This window comes from Antechinus flavipes, chromosome 4 (assembly GCF_016432865.1).
Source record: "Antechinus flavipes isolate AdamAnt ecotype Samford, QLD, Australia chromosome 4, AdamAnt_v2, whole genome shotgun sequence".
Classification (NCBI taxonomy): Eukaryota; Metazoa; Chordata; class Mammalia; order Dasyuromorphia; family Dasyuridae; genus Antechinus; species Antechinus flavipes.
In genome coordinates this window covers 109,058,262-109,079,855 of record NC_067401.1, presented here as the reverse complement: position 1 = coordinate 109,079,855, position 21,594 = coordinate 109,058,262, and the positions used below count along the sequence as shown (strand labels likewise).

Here is a 21,594-nt window from a genome sequence, read left to right as displayed (position 1 = left end):
TCTTATTTCTTTAATCTCTTTCTCAACTCTTATTGCCAAAGCTAGCATTTCTAATACAATATTAAATAGTAACGGTGATAGTGGGCAACCTTGTTTTACTCCTGATCTTATTGGGAATGGTTGCAGTTTGTCCCCATTACATATAATGCTTACTGCTAGTTTTAAATAGATGCTAATGATTGTTTTAAGGAAAAGTCCATTTATTCCTATACTCTCAAGAGTTTTTAATAGGAATGGATGTTGGATTTTATCAAATGTTTTTTCTGAATCTATTGAGATGATCATATAGTTTTTGTTAATTTGATTATTAATATGGCCAATTATATTGATAGTTTTCCTAATATTGAACCAGCCCTGCATTCCTGGTATAAATCCTACTTGATCATGATGTATTATCCTAGATGAGATAATCTCAAAGATTCATCTTGAGCTGTAAGGACTGTGGGAATTCAGAACAGGGAGAGATCTCTGTGGGTTAGTGGTTTGGACTGGTCAAAGACTGATAAAGGAAAAATTTGACCTGGGCTTTGAAAAATGTGAGCAAGAGAGCGGATGTAGTAAGAGAGGGAAGCACGGATAGCTAGGTGGCACAATGGATAGAGTGGAGTCAGGAGGAACTGAATTCAAATTCATTCTCAGACATTTACTAGCTATGAAACCCTGGACAAGTCACTTAATCCTGATTGTCTAAAATGGAGGGTGGGGGGAGGAAAAGCAAGAGGGAGAGAGAGAGAGACAGACAGACAGAAAAGAGACAGAGAAAGAGAGAGACAAAGAGACACAAAGAGAAACAGAGACAGAGAGAAGAAAGAAGAGAAGAGGAAAAAAAGAGAAGAGAAGTAAAGAAAAAAGAAAAGAGAAGAAAAGGGAGACAGACAAGCAAAGGGATTAGGAATCTACAGGTATGAGAGCTATCTCTGAAGCAATCAGTGGGCTCTTTCAGGATAGCAGGAGTCTAGTTGCCCACTACTGCCCTTGTCAAATGTTTACTAAAGTAACAAGAGAAAGAGAAGGAATGGGGACACGTAGAAAACACAAGGAACTAGGAGGAAGGATATATTTCTCTCTCCAACCTCAACCCCTTTCTTTCCATTTCCCCCCCTAGCCTGCCAGCCTGGTCGATATGGCAAACGCTGTGCTCCCTGCAAATGTGCCAACCACTCCTCCTGCAACCCCATCGATGGCAGCTGCCACTGTCATGCTGGGTGGACTGGTCCTGATTGTTCCCAGCGTGAGTAAGAATTAAGGGTGGGGAAAGAAGAGAGAAAAGAACCTTTTTTCAGTCCTGAAAATAGTGAACCTGGGGGGTTCAGGAAGTCCCAAATTCAATGGAGGGGACCCAGTGAAAAGAGTGGTATGACTGAGATTCCTGAGCCTGGACTTCCCTTTTTCCCTTTAGCATGCCCTTTGGGATACTGGGGCAACAACTGTGCTCATCTCTGTCAGTGCCACAATAATGGGCGCTGCCAACCTCAGGAGGGAACCTGCATCTGTCCACCAGGCTGGACTGGACATCTCTGCTCTGAAGGTACTAAACAGGATGAATCAAATGTAATAATATGTGTATAGCATTTTGTAAACCTTTAAGTACTTTGTAAATGCCAGCTATGGGGCTGGTGATGATGATGAGTATGACAATGATGGAAAGGTAAAATAGAGAGGTAATTTTGGGAAAATCATCTCATCTTTGTCTTGACTTCCAAGCTAACTCCTAATCCAGTCCAGAGGAAATATAACAGTAGAGGAAACTGATTATATAGCAGTGCAAAAAAGAACACTTATAGATTACATGGTTATCAATATCACATTATGAGAAAGATTATTAGGAAGTGGAGTCCAATTGACACTGGATCAAATGATCAAAAGACTGAAGGAGAGGAGATACCAGTAAACATAGTAAACAATAAACAGAATCAGGAGTTCTAAGGGTGAGATTTGCCTCTGCCATAAACTTGCTGTATAATCTTCCACAAGTCACTTAACCTCTCTAGTTTTTATTTTCCTTGTCCATAAAATGAGGAGTTTGGGTTACATGATCTCTATGTCCAGTCTGAAAGACTCTACGTTTGACCCTGTTTGCTACTTGGGGCACTTAGACATATTCAAATAACTATGGCTCATTTTTTCCCTCTTTAAAAAAAATTTTTATTGGTATCTTTTTTCCTTTTAAAAATATTTATTTTTAGCATTCTATTTTTAGATTCAAATTTCCAAACTTTTTAGCCTTTCCTATTGAGAAAGCAAGCAATATGCTAACTGTTGATGCTTTTTAAAAATCTCTCTCAAATGTCCCCCAATACTTTTCTCCTCTCCCTCCCAAAGAACCAATTCCACATTACAAATAACATTTTAAAATAAAAAGAAAAATGTCAGAAAAAACTGATGAAAATGTTGGAAACAACGTGTAACATATCATCCAAGGATTTCCTATCTTTGCAAAGAGATAGAGTGGGGCCTCTCATATCTGTTCTTTGGAACCATGCTTTTTTGTAAGTTTGCAAAATTCACTTTTGATTGTTTTGTGGTTATTCTTTCTATGTATATTGTTATAATAATCATTGTTCATACTGCTAGAGTTTTGTTTTGGTTTGGCTTGCTTTTTTTGGTCTTTGCTTCATTCTGAATAAGTTCAGGCAGATATTTCCATACTTCTCTGTATTCATCATCTTCCTCATTTCTTATGGTACAATAATATTACATTCACATATCATAATTTGATTAACCATTCCCCAGTCTATTTTGTTTCCAATTCTTTGCTATCACAAAAAAGTGCTGCTATAAATATTTTGTTTTATATTTGGGACTTTCTCTTTCCTTCCTTTTTTTTTTTTTTTTAAATCAATGATCTACTCAGAAATTAGCCTAGTAGTAAAATCTCTGGGTCAAAAGGTATGGACATTTTAGTCACTTTATTTGCATAATTCCAAGTTGCTTTCATGATCCATATTTCTACAGCCTAATATAATTTCCAAAGCACTTTCTTCATAACTCTTTAAAATGAGTAGTGAAAATCTTATCATTTCCAACTTACAAGGGAAGAAACTGAACCTTAAAGAGGCTGGATTACTAAAAGTCACAAACTAAAACAATGTTAAAGCACAATTGGCTCTAGCTCTTCCCTTCCTAAAAGCACTTTTATCTGTGCCAAAATGTGTTTCATCAGATGAGAAAGTATGAATATGCTTTGAGACATGTCCACCTTACCCTATTTATTATGTATCCATGTTTAATTCAGAAGAAGATTGAAGAACTCAAGGAATTGCTCCTAGGAATGAAAGAAAATCTTCTGAAGAAGTACACTTGTTCCTGGGCCCCATTTCTTTGCATCCCTCTGACCCCTGCCTTTGCTTGTCCCTCTAGGTTGTCCTCCAGGTATGTTTGGTGCTAACTGTTCTTACCTGTGCCAGTGTGGACCTGAGGGCCAGTGCCATGCTGAAACAGGGGCTTGTATATGTCCACCAGGACACAGTGGTGCCCCCTGCAAAATTGGTGAGTCCCTCAGGGTCGCCTTCCAGTTCTCTCCCAGGGCAAAGTTGGGGGTGGGTGGTGGTTTCTCTGATTCAAATCAACACTTAGTTGTGTGCCAGGCACTATTTATGTGCAAGGGTTACCAAAACAAGAAGATGACAACAGTCCCAGGAATGGTCGTTCTTCTGTCCTCTCTTCTTAGCATTGCTCACAGAGTGCTCACTCTTAATGCTTCCTCTCTCCTCTCCTGCCCAGGGAACGCTGATCAGCCCTTCACCATGGTGCCCACCCTGCCAGTGACCTATGACTCACTGGGTGCGGTGATTGGCATTGCAGTGCTGGCAGCCCTGGTCGTGGCACTGGTAGCACTGTTCATTGGGTACCGACACTGGCAGAAAGGCAAAGCTCACCAGCACCTGGCCGTAGCCTACAGCAGTGGGCGCCTGGATGGCTCTGAATATGTCATCCCAGGTGAGGATCAGGAATCAGAAGCACGGGAAGATGGGGGAGCCTCACAAAGTCTAGCCTCCTGGCTCAGGAGACCTGGCTCAAGTCCTGCCTTTCCCTATTTCTCAGAATAGGGGATGAGGTTTAAACCAGTGGTCTTCAAGATTCCTCCCAACTCTCCATTCTCTCTCATGTCTCTCTTTGAATTGAGCTGTTCTTTAAATATGAGATGTAAAGACAGAGTGAGCAAAGTGGCTAAGAGAGAGGCTGGACAGTGGGTCTTGGAATTTGTCTTCCATGTACATGGTCATGGGTCTCACTTTCCCCTCCACCCCTCTGAGAAAGGGGTTCCCTCCTCACCCTAGATGCTACCTCCTCCCCTTCCTGGTTTCTGAAGGTCCCTACCCTGGTTCTTCTGTTTTGTCCAGATGTCCCGCCAAGCTACAGTCATTATTACTCCAACCCCAGTTACCACACACTGTCCCAGTGCTCTCCCGCTCCCCCGCCCCCCAACAAGGTCAGTACCTCAGGAAAGGGAATTGGAGGTTGGAGGGAGGCATCATTAGGTCTGGGATTTAGGGAATGCTGGAGAAGAGGAGAGGTTTGGAGGAGCAAGACCAGGTGGGTGGGAGGATCGAATCAATTGAAAGAACTGGGAGCGGTTAGCCTGGAAAGCCTTCCAGTTTCTGAAGACCCATTAGGTAGAAGAGAGAATATATACTTGCTCGGCTGGGCCCAAGAGCAATGAATAGAAGAGCTGGCACTGATTGCCTAATGTTTTTCCTTACCTGGAGCCCTAAGTGAAATGGGCCATGGGCATCTTTGAGTAGAGACTGGACCATCAGATGTCCTGGTACGTGAACTCTGTTAATGTATAGGTTGGACAAGGTGACCTTCCAAGCCCCTTCCTAACTCTATTCTCTGGTTAGTCTGTTGTTCTCTTAATGCCTTCCCAGGTGCCAGGTACTCAGCTCTTTGCTAGCCTCCAGGCCCCGGAACGCGCTGGTGCTTATGGACAAGACAGCCATGCTACGCTGCCTGCTGACTGGAAGCACCACAAGGAGTTCCCCCCCGGACACCGGGAAAGGGGTAGAGGATTTTGTATGTTTGGGTATTAAGTAGGGAAGAAGGAAGAATGGATGTAGGAAAAGCATTTTATTCTGAGACCGTAGGATTTTGTGTCAGCATGAATGAGGGGCAAGTGCATCTGTATGTCTGGGACTCTGAAGAAGAGTGGATGTCCTTCCCCGATGGTAGAATAGGGGAGAGTGAAGACCTGATTTAGGTTGGAGAGCCTAGCTTTATGCCATACTAGGGAGAAGTAATTTCCTTTGGGCTTCCAGTTTCCTGGTCCTAGTGGATAACGATGATCTCTAAGGCCTTTTCCAGTTTTGGGTTGTGATATTCCTGTGACAGTCCAAGCAGAGCCTTGACAGCAGCTCTGTCCTTTTCCTCAGGGAGAAGCCTATTGGATCGTTATAGCTACAGCTCTGGTAACGGAGTAGGACACCTCTATGGTAAAGGTACATCTGCTGGAAGAAGATGGAAGGGAGTGGTTGGTAGTGAGCCACGGCAGATGGACAAAAGGACGGGGCTGATGGGAAATTGAAAAGGCTTGGGGGAAGGGGACTGGGATTCTCGGGGGTAGCTCCTCAGGAGCTCTAATCTAACTCCTCTTACCCCAGGGCCCATCCCAGAAGGGGGGATAGGAGCCAGCATAAGCTCCTTGTGTAGCGAGAACCCCTATGCTACCATCAAGGACCTGCCCAGCCTGCTGGGGCCCCACAGCGAGGGCAGCTACATGGAAATGAAAGGGTCCCCGGGTGCTGCAGCTGAGGCCCTGAGAGAGCCCAGCCCACCGCGCAGGCAGGTGCCCCAGCCCCGGAAGAGTCAAAGACTTCGAAGACCGGACAGCCAGAGGGACAGCGGCACCTACGAACAGCCCAACCCCCCAGCCCCTGGTGAGAATGACCCCAGTCCCGAGCCAGGCGGAGGCTACCCTAGAATCAGATTGGGGGCGGGAAGGGAGGGGGAGGGGGGCAAGGAAATACGGTGAGCATTTATTCTGAAGTTTTTATGATCCCACCAAAAGCCATTGTAGGGGGTGGAAATCATGCGAGTGTGTTCTTGGGACCGGTATTAGTTATCCAGGCGACCTAGCCAGGGATCAGGAAGGAGAAGAGAGGGGAACAGAAGGAAGGGGGAAGAGTGAGGGGATGAAGGAAATTGATTAGGAAGAAGACCCAGACTAAGGGGGCTGGGCTACAGGACTCTCACGCACTACGCTTCTTCTCCCTTTGCCAGAGTTCGTCTCTCGGGGCACGCAGCCTCCCCTCCCACCAGGCCTTCCCCCCGGGCATTATGATTCCCCTAAGAACAGCCACATCCCGGGACACTATGACTTGCCCCCTGTCCGACATCCTCCCTCGCCTCCGAGGCTTCGACAGGATCGTTGAAGGGATCGGGTGGGAAGGCACTCAGAGAGAGCCCTCCCCACATGGCCAGGCCCTGGAACCGAGAAAGGACCTAACACGTGGCGCACACCTTCTCCTCCCTCCTCCGTGGGTTATTAAGGGGAGAACATTCCTGGAGGGAAAGCGGTTCGGAGATGCCCGGGTTCTGAAACCCCTCCCCCACCCCCCACCTTGGAGGCAGCCCTCGGATGACGGAAGAGAAAAAGAGCTGGGAGCCAGGGTTCCTTGGCTCCGGGAGAGTGAGGGCAACCACCATCGGACTGGACAGCAGGCTGCCCGGGCTATTCTCCTGCTCTGCTGCTGCTCCCAAGCCCTGCCCCCTCCCCCCAAGCTGGGGATTCCCCAGTGGGGAACCCTGTCCCGTGTCTGTAAATAAAAGTTGTTGGATTTCTCGTGCCAAACGTGTTGGATTTCTCGTGCTCAGGAAGCGCTTCTTTGGTTCGGATGACACGTTCGTGGGCTCTGGGGGAGGGAGGGCAGCGAGCGCGGGGCGGGGCCCCGGAAAAGGTGGGGAGGAAAGGAGGGAAGGCTCGAAGTCCTGGGCGGAGCCCCCTGGGGCTGGGGGCCTCCTTAACTGCTTAATTAACTGGGTCTCTAAGCCCCTATGAATGGAGCGATCTGAGATCACCCGACAGCCAGAGCTCCACCACGAGCTGGATCCTTCTCGGCTGCCCAGGTCCCTCTCCCTCAGCAGGGCCGCTGTCTCGGGGACTCAGAAGAGCCCCTCGTGCCCAGCTCCGCCCAGTCACGAAGCCTAAACGCGCATGCGCTCTGAGAAAGCAGCTCGCCAGGCGCTCCCGCCCCGCAGCGCCCCCTGCAGACCTCGCGAGCGACCCGCAGTTGCGTCCCGGCCCGCCCACCCGACAGCCAACCAGCCAGCCCTTGTTGGCTCAAATCCCCGTAGTCCTGGAGAAAAAGGGACGCACAGGAACCGGGGGTTCAGGTTGGAGAGTCAAGGAGTGGACGTCCTCCACACCCCAGTCCTAGCAACGCGTCCCACTTCCTTCAGTCTCTCGGGACTCTTCCACCCCTCTCTCTGATCTTCCACCCTCTCGCCAGCCTCGATCCGTCCAGCCTCCCCGCGCTTCTCCGCGCCGCCCTCCCCTCAGCGTCTCCCGGACGCTTTCCCTTCGGCTTCCCCGCCCTCCTCAGCCTCCGCCCCTTCGGTTCCTCGCCGCCAATCCCTCCTCCGTGCTTGCCTTCCGTCCCGCTCGGCCGCCTTGAGCCCTCCTGCGGAGACGGGGATACGCGCGAGTGGCGGCCGTTCCTGCCTCCCCGAGTCCGAGAGAGGGGCAGGGAGGAAGAGACCCCGCAGGCTGCAGCGGGACTTGTAGGAACCAAGGAGAGGGATGGGCTCAACCCGCTCTCCCGTCTCCCTCCTTTCCCCAGTGTCCAAAACCCCCGATGCCTTTGGAAAGATGGTGAAGAAGGGGGACAGGCAGGCAAAGGAGAAGCCGCTCCCTGTCCTGACGCCGGTGGGGGAGGAGGAGGCCAAATGTCCAGGTATGGGGAGACAATGGGTCGGGGCGCGCCGACTGGGGCCGGCAGTGGGGCACGGAGGGCAGGGAGGTGGCCTCGGACTCGGGAGACCCGGGCAATAATTCTAAGGCTCGATAGCCAGCCGAGAGGGACTCATCACTTCGTCCAAGAAGGAATCTGGACTGGGTGAGCCCGAAAAGCTCCCCTGTAGCACCTCCCATTGGTCCAAAGCACTCCGCTTTTTAAGGCCTTCGCTTTCATCAGGGCATCCATTAAAGTGGCTCCGTCTCCAGCGGAGAAAACTGAGGCCTGAGAGGTTGATGATGGACTTCCTTATGTCCCATGACTGCCTCATGTGAATCTTCTTGGCTTGCCGAACTTGTGCCGCCAACTCCCAGCTCCTTCTTGGGTGTATCTGCTCGTATTTGTCCACCAACCCCAAGACTGGTCCCAATCTTTTCAGACCTACCCCTGCCAGCTTTTTCAGGAAACTTTTCTTGATCACCCCCAATCCACCTTTGGAGCTCGTTGATAGAGCCGGAAAAGGCTTTCCTTACAAGCCAACTGGTCTGAGTCTCTGATTTTATAGATTGGAAACCAAGGGCTAGAAAGGCAAAGTTATTTGTTTGCTTAAAACCTTACAAGTAGTGGGGGGAGGAACCTGGATTATTAGATTGATCTGTAAATTCTGTAATATCAGGGATCCTGTTTTATCTAAACTTTTTCTACTTCCTGACGCCTGGCACTGTGCTCTGCATACAATACAGCAGGTGCCTAGTAAAGGCTAATAGTCCTAGAACACTTAATCTCTTCCTTTATACTGTCTTTTTATTTGAATTTTGTCTTAACCCTTGGACTAGACTGTTACCTTTGCATTTCCTTCTCTACACACTACAGTAGCAGGTGCAAAGCATGCCCACAGTAAATGGGAAAGCCGGACGAGAAATAGATCATCTGACTCCTATTTCAGGGTTCTTTGTTCTCCAACTCATTGTCCCTGCCCAGAGCAAGGCCCTGAAGTTGCAGAGGGTTGAGGATGATACTGCTCTTTGCCCTTTAGGGAAATGAGAAGTTGGGGGGGGGGGGTCTTTGCGGAGAGAGGCAGTGTGTGAGGTAGAGAGGCAGGAGATTGAAACAAGAGTAGGAGAGGGGCTGAGAAGGAATATGAAAGTGTCAGGGGATGAGGAGACAGAGGGGAATGACAAGGAGGAAGAAACAGAGACAAGGTAAACAAGTGGCAAGACAAATCTGCGTTCCAGTTTTACTGGGGAACTGTGGCCGCGATTCCTGGTCTTTGCTTCCTCCTGGTGGACATGGTACACCATTGCACAGGGTCCTGGCTAATCCCTCCCTGCCCCTTCTTCCTCTCTCTCTCTTCCTCAGAGGAGTATCAGTGTGTGGGAATCTTGGAACAGGATTTTGTCGAACTCTGTATTCGTTCAGGATATACAGATTACCCCAAAGTCGTCGTCCGCAATCATGGTCGCTCCATCTCTGCCTCTGAAAAGCTGGTAGGTGAGTGAAACCCCTCAGTTCCTCCCTTCTCTCCATCCCCAGCAGTCTCTCCTGACTGGTCTAGTTTCAGACAGGCCTGGGCCATTTTGGCTGTCCTCCTCCCCATCTCCAGCCTCCCCATCAGACTGATCCTGGGCACAGGAAAGTCCCCAGAGGGAAATTCAAGGGACCCAGAAACTATCTAACTATTAGTGATGATGGCAATCACTACTTTCTCCACTATTTCTCCATTTCTTCTACTCACTCAATTCCATGCAAGTATATTTAACGCTCACATTTTTTCTCTACATCCTCAAATGTTCTGCATCCTAGGGTTTGGAATCCCACAACAAGGAATAAAGTGCTTGGAGTACTTGTTACACATATGAACCTCGAGTAGATAGGCAGAACATCTGACTTTTTTTTTGATCATCTTTTACAGACATATAGATAAGATTTTCCTCATCTACAAAAGGACTGGACTCTCTAAGGTCCCTCTCAGCCCTCAATCTGGGATCCTTTGATAGTTTCCTCTCCTTTAGGAATTCCTGCAAAGGGTAGAGTGAGATGGGGGTGGAAGACAGGGGTGGGGGGGAGGGGATGATTGAGATCCCCTACCCACATATCCGCAGTGGAGGAATCGCGGGTCTCTGCCTCCACTAGCCAAAACAGCCTCCAACAGATTGAGACCAAGTATGCCTTCTTCCGGCCCACCATCCAAGTGGAGCTGGAGCAAGATGATCCCAAATCAGTTCGGGAAATCTTCATCCGAGGTGAGCCTCCTTCCTCCATCCCCTGCCCCAAGATTCAGCCCTTCCTACTCTGCTTCAGTCTCCTCTCTCCCTCCAGGTTGGAAACTGGCAGATCCAATTCTAAGCATTCTCAGCAAGTGTCTGCCCTCTCTCACCCAGCTGCAGGCCATCAAGTGAGGGAGGACCCCTCAAAGACAGGGGAGAGATTTTGGGGAGAGGAGAAACTTCTAAGAAGGGGCTGAAGGGAGAAGTGTTAAGGAAAAAGGGGAAAATGGATCCTGGGGATAGAAGGGGATGCCAGGAAGAGCCAAGTTCTAATCTTGCAAGCACTTAGTGGGCAAGTCGTTTGCCTCAGTTTCCTGAACTGTAAAATGCGGGTTATAATAGCACCTACTTCTCAGGGTTAAGAAAGGGAGATTCCTAGGGGATAAGGAGGAGATTTGGGATGGGGGGGGGTAGGACTGGAGCCCATTCTGGGAGCATAAGTTCCCCAGGGATGGAAAAGAAATTCTGGGGTGAAGACAGAAAATCAAGTATAAGAATAACTGGAGTAGCTATGGAGGAATATTTAGATGGTAGGAAGGACATTCTGTGACTATAGAGTATGAGGGAGGGACTACCATCTTTAGGTCTTAGATTGCTGTTATGTCTAAACTCACATAAATCTTCTTGTGTCCTTCCCTTGTACTTCTCAGCTTGTGGAAAGTGGGGCTGACTGATGAAACCTTGACCACCTTTATTGCCCTCATTCCTACTTGTGCCTCCACTCTCAAGTAAGCAGAAATGGCAGTGAGAGGTCCTTCCTCCAAGGCTCTGGGAAGATGGGGGCTGGGGTGTGGGAAAGGGCTGGGAACTGATGGGCAGACCAGAGGTCAGTAGCACTTTCCCTTTTTACCTTCTTCCCTAAGAAAATCTGGGTTCAAAATCTAACTTTTCTCCAAGCTTCAACTTCGTTCCGTGCAAAATCAAATTGCCCCAAATGATTTTTGATGTCCTGCTCTCTAGCTCTGAAAGGACCAAGCTTCTTCCTTAATCCCTGCTTCCTTTTACCCCAACACACACCCTCAGACTACAAAACAGGAAATTCCTTGTCTTTACAATGACAATCACAAAATATTTTATAGAGAAGGAAAATGAGATCTTGTAGATGTTGGAGGGTTTTTGTTTTTTGTTTTGAAGAATTTTTACTAAAAAGTGCGACGAAACAGAAAATACCAATTGTAGTAAGAGGAAGAATTTACAGAAGATAACCATATGGCTTCTTCTGAGATCTAGCCTCCTTCCAACCTCTCTTGAATTTTCTCCTCTGGAGCCAGGCCCAATTATCCTTCCCTCAACTTGAGAATTTTCCAAATTGGAATCTCAGGGAGTATTGCTTTTCCCTGCTCCCAACTAGTTTCCTTTTCTACATGATCTTAAGGCTAGTTTTTTATAGACAAGAACAGCAACTCATTGGAAAGAAAAGCACACTGGACTTCCCTGGGCCTTAATTTCTTTATTTGTAAAATGAAAGATTTGGATTAGATAGTTCAAAGCCCCAGTTGATGGTGAACTCCACAAGAGTCTAGAGACAGTCCTTAATGTCATGAATCATTATGGCAGTCCAGTGAAGCCTTTGGACCCATTCTTAGAATTATTTTTAAAAAAAATCATAATGGAAGGAAATTGTAATTTTCATTTAGAGATTGGTTCAAAGATGTAATTAAAAAAAAAAAAAAAAAAACTAAGTTCACAAACCCCCTGAAATCTATCCAGAATTTGGTCACTTGAGTGTTCATGGACCTCAGATTAAGAACCATAGATCTAAGAGCGAAGGGAGCCTGTAACATTATATTACTGTGGAAGTGGGTGTGAGGTATAAGCTAGCTGTGTGATACCTCTTTTGGCATTAGTTGCTCATTTGTATCATGGGAATAACACAAAACACACACATATACACACAAAAACAACCTCACCATGTGCAGGGAGAGCATGAATATGAGAACAGAAAGTAAAACATAAAAATTCATTTTTAATAGAATTTTTAAGACATTAAAATTTAAAAACATGTGGGAGAGATTAGTTTCATTACTCTGGCAATCTTCTCACTCTAAATTTCTATTGATTCAATTTCATTTGCCCATGAGAAATTAGGTAAGTTCTGAACTGATAATCATCACTCACTTATACCCACTTATCTAGGGGCTGGAATAGGTGCCTAGCTCCCTATGACAAAACTTTCCCCCCAAATCATTTGGACAAAGAAAAGTCTCCTGACTTGAGATCTATTCCTGGGAATTACTGTATCTGGAACCAACTATCACAAAACAGTCCATGACAGTCAACATGAAAAGGCGCTGGACAGCAGCCTATGGGGGAAGATGGAGAATCTAGGATACCCCAAGGAAACTAGGGAATCTATCTATCCCTGGAAAGCTCAGAAACAGATAATTTGGTAGCCTCTTATTAACTTTTTTTTTTTGAGGCAACTGGGGGTAAGTGACTTGCCCAGAGACACACACTAATAAGTGTCCACTTGGGTTTTCCTGACCCCAGAGCTGGTGCTCTGTCCACTGTGCCACCTAGCTGCCTCCAAATTAATTCTTCTGGATAAATAGATGCTAAGGTCAGTTGTTTCCAAGAAATTGAATAACTATTGAGAATCATAACATTTACAGCAAAAAGATAGATGTTTTCAAGCATGGGACCCCAACCTTCCACTTAACACGTTAAATCTTCAGGGGGGAATCCTAGAGATTACTGAATCCAAAGGAGAAATCAGAGTACACAGAAAGGGAAAAGAACTGCCCAGTCACCAATGGGAGTTCACCTGAATTTCACTGAAATTGGGGTTGATCTGAGAAGGAGTCAGATGGGTCCCAAATTTTCTAGATATGTAGATGTGAGAACTGGAAGGAGCAGTAGAGACGACATCCTACACCCTTACTTTAGAAAAGAGCAAACAGAGTTGATGGGAAAGCAGGGAGTAAACCAGTTTTTGCTGGGATCCAACCCTTTTTCATCTCAGTTGTTGAAACTGAGCCTCCCCCTTGGGGACACAGCAGTACTGGAGAGGAGGGGAGGGCACCTTGATCAAGATACTAGGAGCAGCCCTCCAGCAGCAGGAGCTAAGGGCCTGATCTGCTTCCTGCCTTGTCTCTTCTGGTCCCCTCTCACCCACCACCTCTGTACAGAGCAAACCATTCTGAGAGGCCACATCGAATGCCTCCCCAGCAGCCAGACCCCAGGGCATCCAGTCACCCTTTCAACATGAACTCAGTGAAGTCAGAGTCAAAACTGGGTCACTCCCTGTATGCCTGTGGGGCAATTCCGTTAATCTTTTTAGACTTCAAGTTTCCTTACCTATAAAATAAAGAGCTGGACTAGACAGCCTCAAAGATCCCTTCTAGCTGTAGAATTATGACTTTAAAGCTTATATTTAGGCGGGAGTGGAGTTTAGGTTTTTCCAGTCTCAGGTGGCCAGGGAATCCCAGAGACGGGTGATGTGCTCTAGCAGATGGAAGGGAACTCCATTTTAATTCACCATTGTGACCCCTGTGGCTCCACTTCCATCCCACCTGAGGGCCGTACTCTGGACTTGTGGTCCAGTAATCAGAGAATCAAATCCTATCTTTATCACCATCTACCTGTGGGACCGCGAGCATCCCTAAAACAAGAGGCCTGGATTAGAAGGCTTGAGATTTGGAACTAGGTCTGTGACTCTAGGAAACAGACTGCCAACGCTTCTTAGGCGGTGCTCAGCCCCGGTCACTCAGTCCCTGCCTCTCACACGGCCTGGCACCACTGCAGTGCCCCCGGGGTTGCTGTAATCAGTCAGCTACATGCTAGATGCTGCTCTCCCCCGACACAGTGCCGGGCCACTTGCGAGGAGCCCAGCACACAGCCGCCCTGCTTAGGAAGCCCCTTCTGCCCCAACCCTTCCCCCCGCTACCTGGGGCGGCTTTGTCTCTCCTGCCCATCATTGGACTGCCGTCTTTTGCTGATCTCCCCAATCCTTCATCAGGAGAGTGTTGCTGGAGGGAAACCCAATCAAGGAACAGTCTTACTACAGGCTCATGGTCCCAGAAAGCACGTGAGCCTTATCTCTTTCCTCCCATTTCACCATTCCTTAGATCCTGCCCCCTCCCCGGCTTCCTAATCTAGAGGGAACATTCCCTTTCTCTATGTTCTCCATCACCCCAGATGTCCCCAGCCTAATCTACCCCTTCAAACCCGGTGTGAGCCCTAGTGCCCTTTCTCCCTGTTGTCCAACTCTCTCTGTCCACTGTGACCCTTCCCCGGCCTGCTGCTTGGGACTTCCCTAAGTCAGTTTCCCCCTCAGATCTCTTGACCTCTGCCGCCTTCCCATTTCCAACATGTGCCCATTCCCCCGTGGCCGTTCTGTCCCGGATCCTGGGGAGTGTGGGCCTTCCTCGGCCTCCTACGTGTTCCCCCTTTACCAGCATCACGCACTTGTCCCTGAGGAACAACAACATCAATGACCAGGGTGCACAACTCCTGGGCCAGGCACTGTCCACGCTGCATACCAGCAACCGAACCCTGGTCTCCCTCAACCTGGGCTACAACCACATTGGAGATGTGGGCGCCGGCTACATAGCAGATGTGAGGGGAAGGGTCACCGGTGGGCTCAAGGGAATGGAGCAGAGACTGAAGGGCTGTGGGGAGGGACAGAAGGGGCTTGTGTAGGCAGGGGCGGAGGAATCAGAGAGGAAAAGAAGTGTGTTTATAGCTCACGGAAAGGGGAGGAAGGCTGAAGGCAACAACTGCAGGAACTAGAAGGGTGGGAAGCAGATTGGGGGACTGGAGGAGACAGGGAAAGGCTTTGATGAAGCAGAATAGGCTAATGCAGGGCCATGAAAGAAAACAAAAGACTGAATGGGGCAGGGAAGAGCTGGGGGTCATGGGGACCAGAGGAACAGTGTAGGAGATGGGACACTGGGGAAGTAGGGTCAAGAGTACTTAGATTGGACATGGTGGAAAACAAGACACCAGGTGGAGGGTCGTAGGGCCTGCCTCAAGGTCCCTTCGGTTCTGTTTTTCCCACCCCAGGGCCTGCGGCTGAACCGCTCCCTACTCTGGCTATCCCTGGCCCACAATCGCATCCAGGACCAGGGCGCTCTGAAGCTAGCCGAGGTGGGTGGGGTAGGGTAGGAGTTCTATCCTGGGGTGGGGGGGTGTGGTGTTGGTTATCAGAGGAGCCCTGACCTTCCACCACCTGCCTTCCGCCTCAGGTCCTGCAGCCTTTCGAACTAACACACACTGAGGTGGTGGAACGCCGGCGACTTCTGCTAGAAAAGGGGACTCAGGACCGAACAAAACTAGTAAAGGGATCGGTGAGAGATCCAAATGGGTGGAGAGATGTCTAGCTCAATCCATCCAATGCCTCCTGTAACCAGTGGGCCATTCATCCTCCCTTTTATGCCATTTCTCCCATCTTCCTCTTCAGGATCTCCCAGTCCCTACCTGGACCCCACTGAAATGCCCTTTCCCAGTCTCATCTAACCCTGAGGAACTGACTGGTTTTAATCTACTACCTTGTGGCCTTAAGGCATGCCAGTCCCCCTCCCCCCTACCCTACCCCAGCCTTAGTTTCTGTAGCACCTGCACAAGAAGAAACTAGCTATTCCCTTAACCTCTTCTAGCAATCCAGAAATCTTAGTATTTCCCACATATACACACCTGTCTTCAGCCAAAAGGATATCAAAGCATTTTATACATCTAACAGCTGGGGAACCTCTTGGGTCTCTGCTGTGGGCTAAGTTCCTACGCAATTAGAGGGCCACCTCTTCCCTGAATAAAGGGGTGCTGACTGCCCTTCTCATCTCGCAGCCCACTTCTTCCCGCCATGGAGATCGAGACCGGCCTCTCTTGGGGATTGGTAGTACTGGGGCCATTGACAAGCTTCAGGGACTCAAGAGCATCAAAGGCGGCTTGGCAAAGAAAAAGGAAAAGGTTATAGGTCTCTTGTGATAGGTGGTACTGGGGAGGACAGGTGTTTCCTAAATTGTGCCCATTTATGTGTTTGAGGTGAAGGAGTTTGCCCTAGTATTCTATCCTGACCCTGGAAAAACCCCAGAACCTTAGGCCTAGGTACCAGCAGAGCTAGGGGCACTTCAGACTTTTGAGGAACCTCCAACATCAGGGTTTTGGTCAGGGGTTTCCTAGCTGAGGTACTCTTCCCCAGGGTTGGGGATGAGAAGCTTGTCACAGAGTTATAGGGACTGTTTTCTAATTATTGCCCGGTGAGAGTTAATCTACTTTGTTCCTTATGTGCATAAGCACCCAGGTTCTAGACTTTTATTTCCTTTCTTATTGAATAAGTTTCTGAATGTTTACTAAAAGCTGAGGAGTACGAGGAGTAAAAAAGCTTGGAAACTCCCGATGTAGGTGCAAAGACTGTTGAACTGGTGGTCAATAGACATCTGGGTTTGAAGCCTGACTCCAGCATTTTATAATAATGTAATCCCAAGCTGGGCATTTCTGGGAAAAACAAACAAAAAGCAGGGGGAGAACACTTGCCTACCTATCCTCCCAAGGTTGTCCTGAGTAAAGTGCTTTGTAATCTTTAAAGGGCTACATGTAAATGTCAGCTTTTATCATTATTTCCCCTCCTGACTCCAGCTGGAAGTAGCAAAAAAAGAGGAGAAGCCCGGGACTGGGACGTCCCCCACACAGAATGTTTCCAGAAGAGATGACCCTTCCAAGGGTTCTAAAGGGAGTGAGTGTCCTGGTCATCCTCCCTGGGACAGAGGCCGGCCGACTATGGGGAGAGGTTTGGGGGCTCTCCTGTGAGCAGCCAGAGCTCCATCAGCTGCATGTGCTGAGCGGTTCCTCCACAGAGGAACAGGGACATGTCAGGAAGTCATGCCTCCGACAGGACCTGCCAGGCCTGGACTCCATCCCTCCCTCCTCTCCCCCCTGCCCTCACCCAAGCTCAGTCTCAGACCTAGCTGGCACATAATAAGAACAGAGACCCTCTCTGTCCCCTTGCCTTCTCAAAGGGGCAGAGATGGCTTTCAAGTACCTAAAGCTTCATCCCTGATCTCTTCCTTGTACCCATCAGGAGTAACCATCCCGGAACAGAAGCCTGGTCGGGGAAAGGGGACCAAGTTGGGGCCCAAGGAGAAGCGAAGTACACTTGCTGAGTCTGAAGTAATTCAGAAAAAGGTTGTAAACCCATCTATCACCAGTGGGGAGGGAGGAAAGTGAATAAAGGACCCAATCATATCCTTTGGCATGTTACTGGCAGAAACCCCATGGCTTTCCTCCCTTCTTCCCCTTGGCACTTATCACTGTCTTCTCCAACTAAACAGTCCCTCTTCCCTCCCCCCATCTTGTCAAATTTTCTCTCACACATGCCTTCTGCAGAAAAGCAGTCACTATCCCACGTTTACTCTCCAATTCCCCATCTCTGTCTTCTCCCCTTTCACCAGTTTTACTCATGTGGGGCTAAGTGTGTCTGGCTATGCTTTGTGGATAAAGACGGAACACAGTGATTTCCATCATTCCAGAAATTCTATTTCAAGACCAGGATGCAGCCCCTTCTTTCATTTCTACTAACAATCCAAACTCTACCCTCAATTGCAGAAGAGGGGGTATTGTCCGTCTCTGGGAAGACATAGTTCTATGGAAGACAATGGAAAGAGCCTTAGTTACCCGACGGCCTTCCTAAAGGCCTCTCTTTTTTCCTCTCCCTTTTAATTTTCCTCATCACCTCTGCCAATTTCAGGAGATTTTTGTGGCTTGACTTCATCAGCTCTGACTAACCCCTAGTCCTCCCATTCCTGTATCTGCCCTTACCTTCTTCCGGATCTTGGGTGTGTGCAATTCATCTCTTGCAGGGAATTTGAACTTCCTGAGGAGAGGGCCCCATAATTTTCCCTTCCTCTAGTTCTATCCAATACTACCAAGGATGACCCTGTCCAGAAAGGGCAATCAGAATGGGTTGAAAAGGATTGCTTTGACTATCTTTTGTCTCCTCTCCTGAACAGCTAACCCCTGAACCTACTGAGATGCTCAATCCTCTTCTAGAGCAGACAGAGCATAAAAATGGGAAAGTTTTCTTGCCAGGAAACAAAGTCCTTATGCACCTCAATCTTATTCGTAAGTATATCCAGCTCTCCTGATTCTTAAAGAGGTCAGCATCTTTTTCTGGCGCCTCAGAACCCTGCCATCACCAAGAGGGACAAACTTGATCCTTTCTTTCCCCCTTTTCAGCACTCCGGATTCCATCTGGTCTCAGCCTTCGTGAATAACCAGGGTAGTTGTGAATGGGGTAATATGTGTCTGGATCAAAACTTGAGGCTGGAAGAGGATGGCAGTGGAGGGAAATAAGGAGAGGGGCTTAAGAATGGAATAGGTAGACATTAGTATAAATTTGGAGGGATTAAGGATGACCCAGAAGGATGGATGAAGCCCATGTGAGGAAGTGGGGGTCTATCAGGGCAGTCAGCAAGTGAGGCAGCAATGAGAAGTGAACCTCTTTTCTTTAGGGAACCAAATCACAGAAACGGGTCTGAAAGGCTTCCTCAGTGCTGTTCGATACCAAGTGAAGTATACCAAACCCAAGACCCCTACTAAGGGCCCATCAGGATTGCTAAAACTGATGCTCGGGGTGAGCATGGAGCACTTCCCTTGTACTAGAATTCTAACCTCAGTCTTGGTCTCCTGGGGCCTATCTCCCTTCCCCCTCCCCCCCAACCTCCAAAACAAAAGGAAATGCTACTCATGGTTCAAGTCTCCCAGTTCATGTCAAGATGTCCTTGCTGTGAACTAGCCTCCATTATTTTTGCTGTAAGAGCAGCCATTTCTACTCACTTTTAAAAATGAAATGGTGTGTTCCATAATCAAATCCTCTCATCTCCCATTGCAGGACTTTTGACTCCTGGGAAATATGCTGGATTGAGGTTTAACTAGCATCTTTTCTCCTTCCCTTTCTGTATCAGAAAAATTCCTTTCCCCCAGAATGTGAAACCTACACTATAATCCAGGATTTGATGCTTCCTCGGGAGCTCAAGACTAGAAGAGATGAAGAAGGCCCATCTGCCTCTGTCCCCTGAGTGGGAGAGGGATGAAGGATTAACAACCCAAATCATTTCTGGGTTACTAATAAAATCCTCTTGTTCCTATGTTTCTGAGGATCTCCAAGTACTTTTATTAGGAATTTACCTATAGTTAGGAGTCAGAGAGATATATAGCACAGTAGGAGCTCAGTTTACTTTTAAAATACACGAGAATATACAAACCACGTCATATGAGGATTAGTGGAAGGCTTTAGAGATGTACAGCTTGGAAGAAGAAAATTTGAGGATACGTAGCTGTCTCCAGAACTTGAAGGGGTGTCACATGAGAGAGGAATTAGAGAGCCATCCAAAATGGAATGGGCTGCTTCACCAAGTAGTGAGGGTCTTCAAGCAGAGGCTGGCTATGATGTTCAGCTTTAGGCTGGAATAGACATTCTATATCGATAGATGATCCCTGTGGACCCTCCTAACTCTAAACTGATTTTGAACAAAGCTTATATTGTCTGTTCCTATCCTATCCTTGAACATGAAAATTTTTATGCTCACAGAATAGACCCCCATTCCACCAACCCTCTCTCCTGTTCCAGAAAATAAATAAACCAAAGCTTGGTCCATCATGATGCAAAGTGCAGATCCTATGTTAGAAGCCCAGAAACTCTGGCATGGCTGATAGTGCTCAGAGAATAGGAGTCCAGGAGTTTGAATCCTCACCTTGGGAGTGAATCCTCAGGAGAAAATTCACAAGTAGGAAAGGCTCCATCTCAAAGCCACCTTCTTCTACTCTACTCAACAATTCAACAATTATTTACAAACATGTATGGCATGCCAAATGTAGGAAACCCAAACTGATCCTACCCTTAGGATATTTTATCAGGGCAAAACTAAGTGCACAGGTTAAGAATGTACAAAACTTTATACATGCTTTTTGTTTGAAAGGGGAGGATGGGTTTTGGGATAATATCCAGATACTGTTGGGTCTCAGTATATCTGTAAAATGTGAGAAAATACAGATCCCATGCCATATGCATATTAGCTGAAGATTCTGAGAACGTGATCTAGGATATGAAGATATGGTCTTCAAGAAATTGGAGGGCTGTCATGAATGAGGAATTAGATATATTCTGGAGGTGAACACCACTAAACAGCAGGGGAGGGCAAGAAAGGCATCTGGGAGGAGGTAGCACCCAAGTTGTGGGATCAAAAAAGGAGTCCAAATTGATAAATGATGGACAGAAGCAGCTACACCCAAAGAAAGAACACTGGGAAATGAATATGAACTATCTGCATTTTTGATTTTCTTCCTGTACAACAAGAGAACTGTTCGGTTCTGCAAACATATATTGTATCTAGGATATACTACAACATATCTAACATATATAGAACTGCTTGCCATCTAGGGGAGGGGGTGGAGGGAGGAAGGGGAAAAATAGGAACAGAAGGGAGTGCAGGGGATAATGTTGTAAAAAAAAAAATTACCCTGGCATGGATTCTGTCAATATAAAGTTGTTATTAAATAAAATTAAAAAAAAAAACAAAAAAACAAAAACAAAAAAGGAGTCCAAAAGGCAGTTGTGTAAGGGTGAGGAGGAAAGACATCAGCAAGAGTGACAGAGAGCCTGTGCAAAAGGTAGAGAGGCAGCCAAGTTGTCACATACATAAGACGGGCAAATATTGGGCCCAAATGTCAGCATGTGTAAGGGAGAGAAGAGGTTGAATCTAAAAAGCTCAGACCTTTCCTGATCTGGAAATTCTCTTGTACAAATTCTTGAGTTGATTTCTTGACTGTGCTTCTTCCAGTTCCTCCAGTCTTTTCCAGCACTGATGTCTAGAATTGTCTAGAGAGAATATATGTGCCTCTTTTCCCAATAAAAAATCCCTCTGGTAATGAACATTGTATCTTCATCTGGTGCCACCCCAAAGCCCAGGCCTGGGATTAATCCATGGGAAGCACTGGGAGAGATGCACTTGCTTAGCCTGGATAAGATGCAGTTCTAAGAGAGGATCCAAGTTCTTCCAATTCAACTTCCCTAAAGACGGTTGGAACCATCTCACAACTCTCCATGCCAAACATCCTTAAAATTCCTCCTTAAGCAAGGAGGCTTCTTAGGCTTTACTTGGCCTGCCACCATGACAGTCCCCTGGTCTTTAATGCCTGGATCCACCCCCTTAACCAACTGTACTTCTCACGGCTCCCTAACATCTGCATCTGCTCTGATCCACAACGCTGCTTAAGTTACAGCCTCTGTGAGCAATGTGCCCCCCCCAACCCTCCCCATCCCTTCCATCATCTTTGAGCATCTAAATTTAGCAATCTTTCAACACCTGACTCTTTCCACGTTACGGAATCATAGATCTTTAGAGATGGAAAGTAAGAACTCATTTAGAGCAATTCCCTTACTAAGGGTCAAAGAAAGAAGCAGCAAATCATTGGAACTGTGACTAAAACCTGACTCCCAA

General features: G+C 47.4%; 2 protein-coding genes across 7 annotated transcripts in view; both read left to right on the top strand.

Moving 5' to 3' along the window:
• PEAR1 (platelet endothelial aggregation receptor 1) overlaps nt 1-6,790 on the top strand; it is a 48,312-nt gene extending 41,522 nt beyond the window's left edge. The window contains 9 exon segments of the mRNA XM_051993726.1: nt 1,106-1,231; nt 1,400-1,528; nt 3,361-3,489; nt 3,724-3,939; nt 4,344-4,432; nt 4,872-5,004; nt 5,373-5,438; nt 5,601-5,876; nt 6,220-6,790. Coding sequence (XP_051849686.1) covers nt 1,106-1,231; nt 1,400-1,528; nt 3,361-3,489; nt 3,724-3,939; nt 4,344-4,432; nt 4,872-5,004; nt 5,373-5,438; nt 5,601-5,876; nt 6,220-6,371 — 1,316 coding nt within the window. The 3' untranslated portion in view covers nt 6,372-6,790.
• Nucleotides 6,791-7,338: 548 nt separating this feature from the next.
• Nucleotides 7,339-19,242, top strand: LRRC71 (leucine rich repeat containing 71). Of its 6 annotated transcripts, XM_051993732.1 has the most exons (15): nt 7,340-7,892; nt 9,252-9,383; nt 9,995-10,135; nt 10,212-10,287; nt 10,810-10,887; nt 14,118-14,186; nt 14,557-14,716; nt 15,164-15,247; nt 15,346-15,447; nt 15,944-16,066; nt 16,736-16,832; nt 17,178-17,281; nt 18,106-18,217; nt 18,607-18,728; nt 19,060-19,242. In XM_051993732.1, the coding sequence occupies exons 1-15, from the start codon at nt 7,739-7,741 to the stop codon at nt 19,171-19,173; spliced, it is 1,668 nt and encodes a 555-aa protein (XP_051849692.1). In that variant the 5' UTR covers nt 7,340-7,738; the 3' UTR covers nt 19,174-19,242. The 6 variants fall into 6 exon arrangements, with proteins under 6 accessions (XP_051849689.1, XP_051849687.1, XP_051849690.1 ...); XM_051993729.1 differs by having other exon boundaries at nt 7,339-7,892; nt 18,607-19,242; XM_051993727.1 differs by having other exon boundaries at nt 7,339-7,892; nt 9,252-9,379; nt 9,995-10,287; nt 18,607-19,242.
• The last annotated feature ends 2,352 nt before the right edge of the window (nt 19,243-21,594 follow it).

Bases quoted from the DNA above. Each gene is read 5' to 3' on its own strand.
- LRRC71 (XM_051993727.1), top strand. From the start codon at position 7,739: ATGGGCTCAACCCGCTCTCCCGTCTCCCTCCTTTCCCCAGTGTCCAAA. The intron at 10,888-14,117 runs GTAAGCAGAAAT...ATCCTTCATCAG, and splicing joins ACTTGTGCCTCCACTCTCAA to GAGAGTGTTGCTGGAGGGAA. The intron at 17,282-18,105 runs GTTGTAAACCCA...TCTCCTGAACAG, and splicing joins CTGAAGTAATTCAGAAAAAG to CTAACCCCTGAACCTACTGA.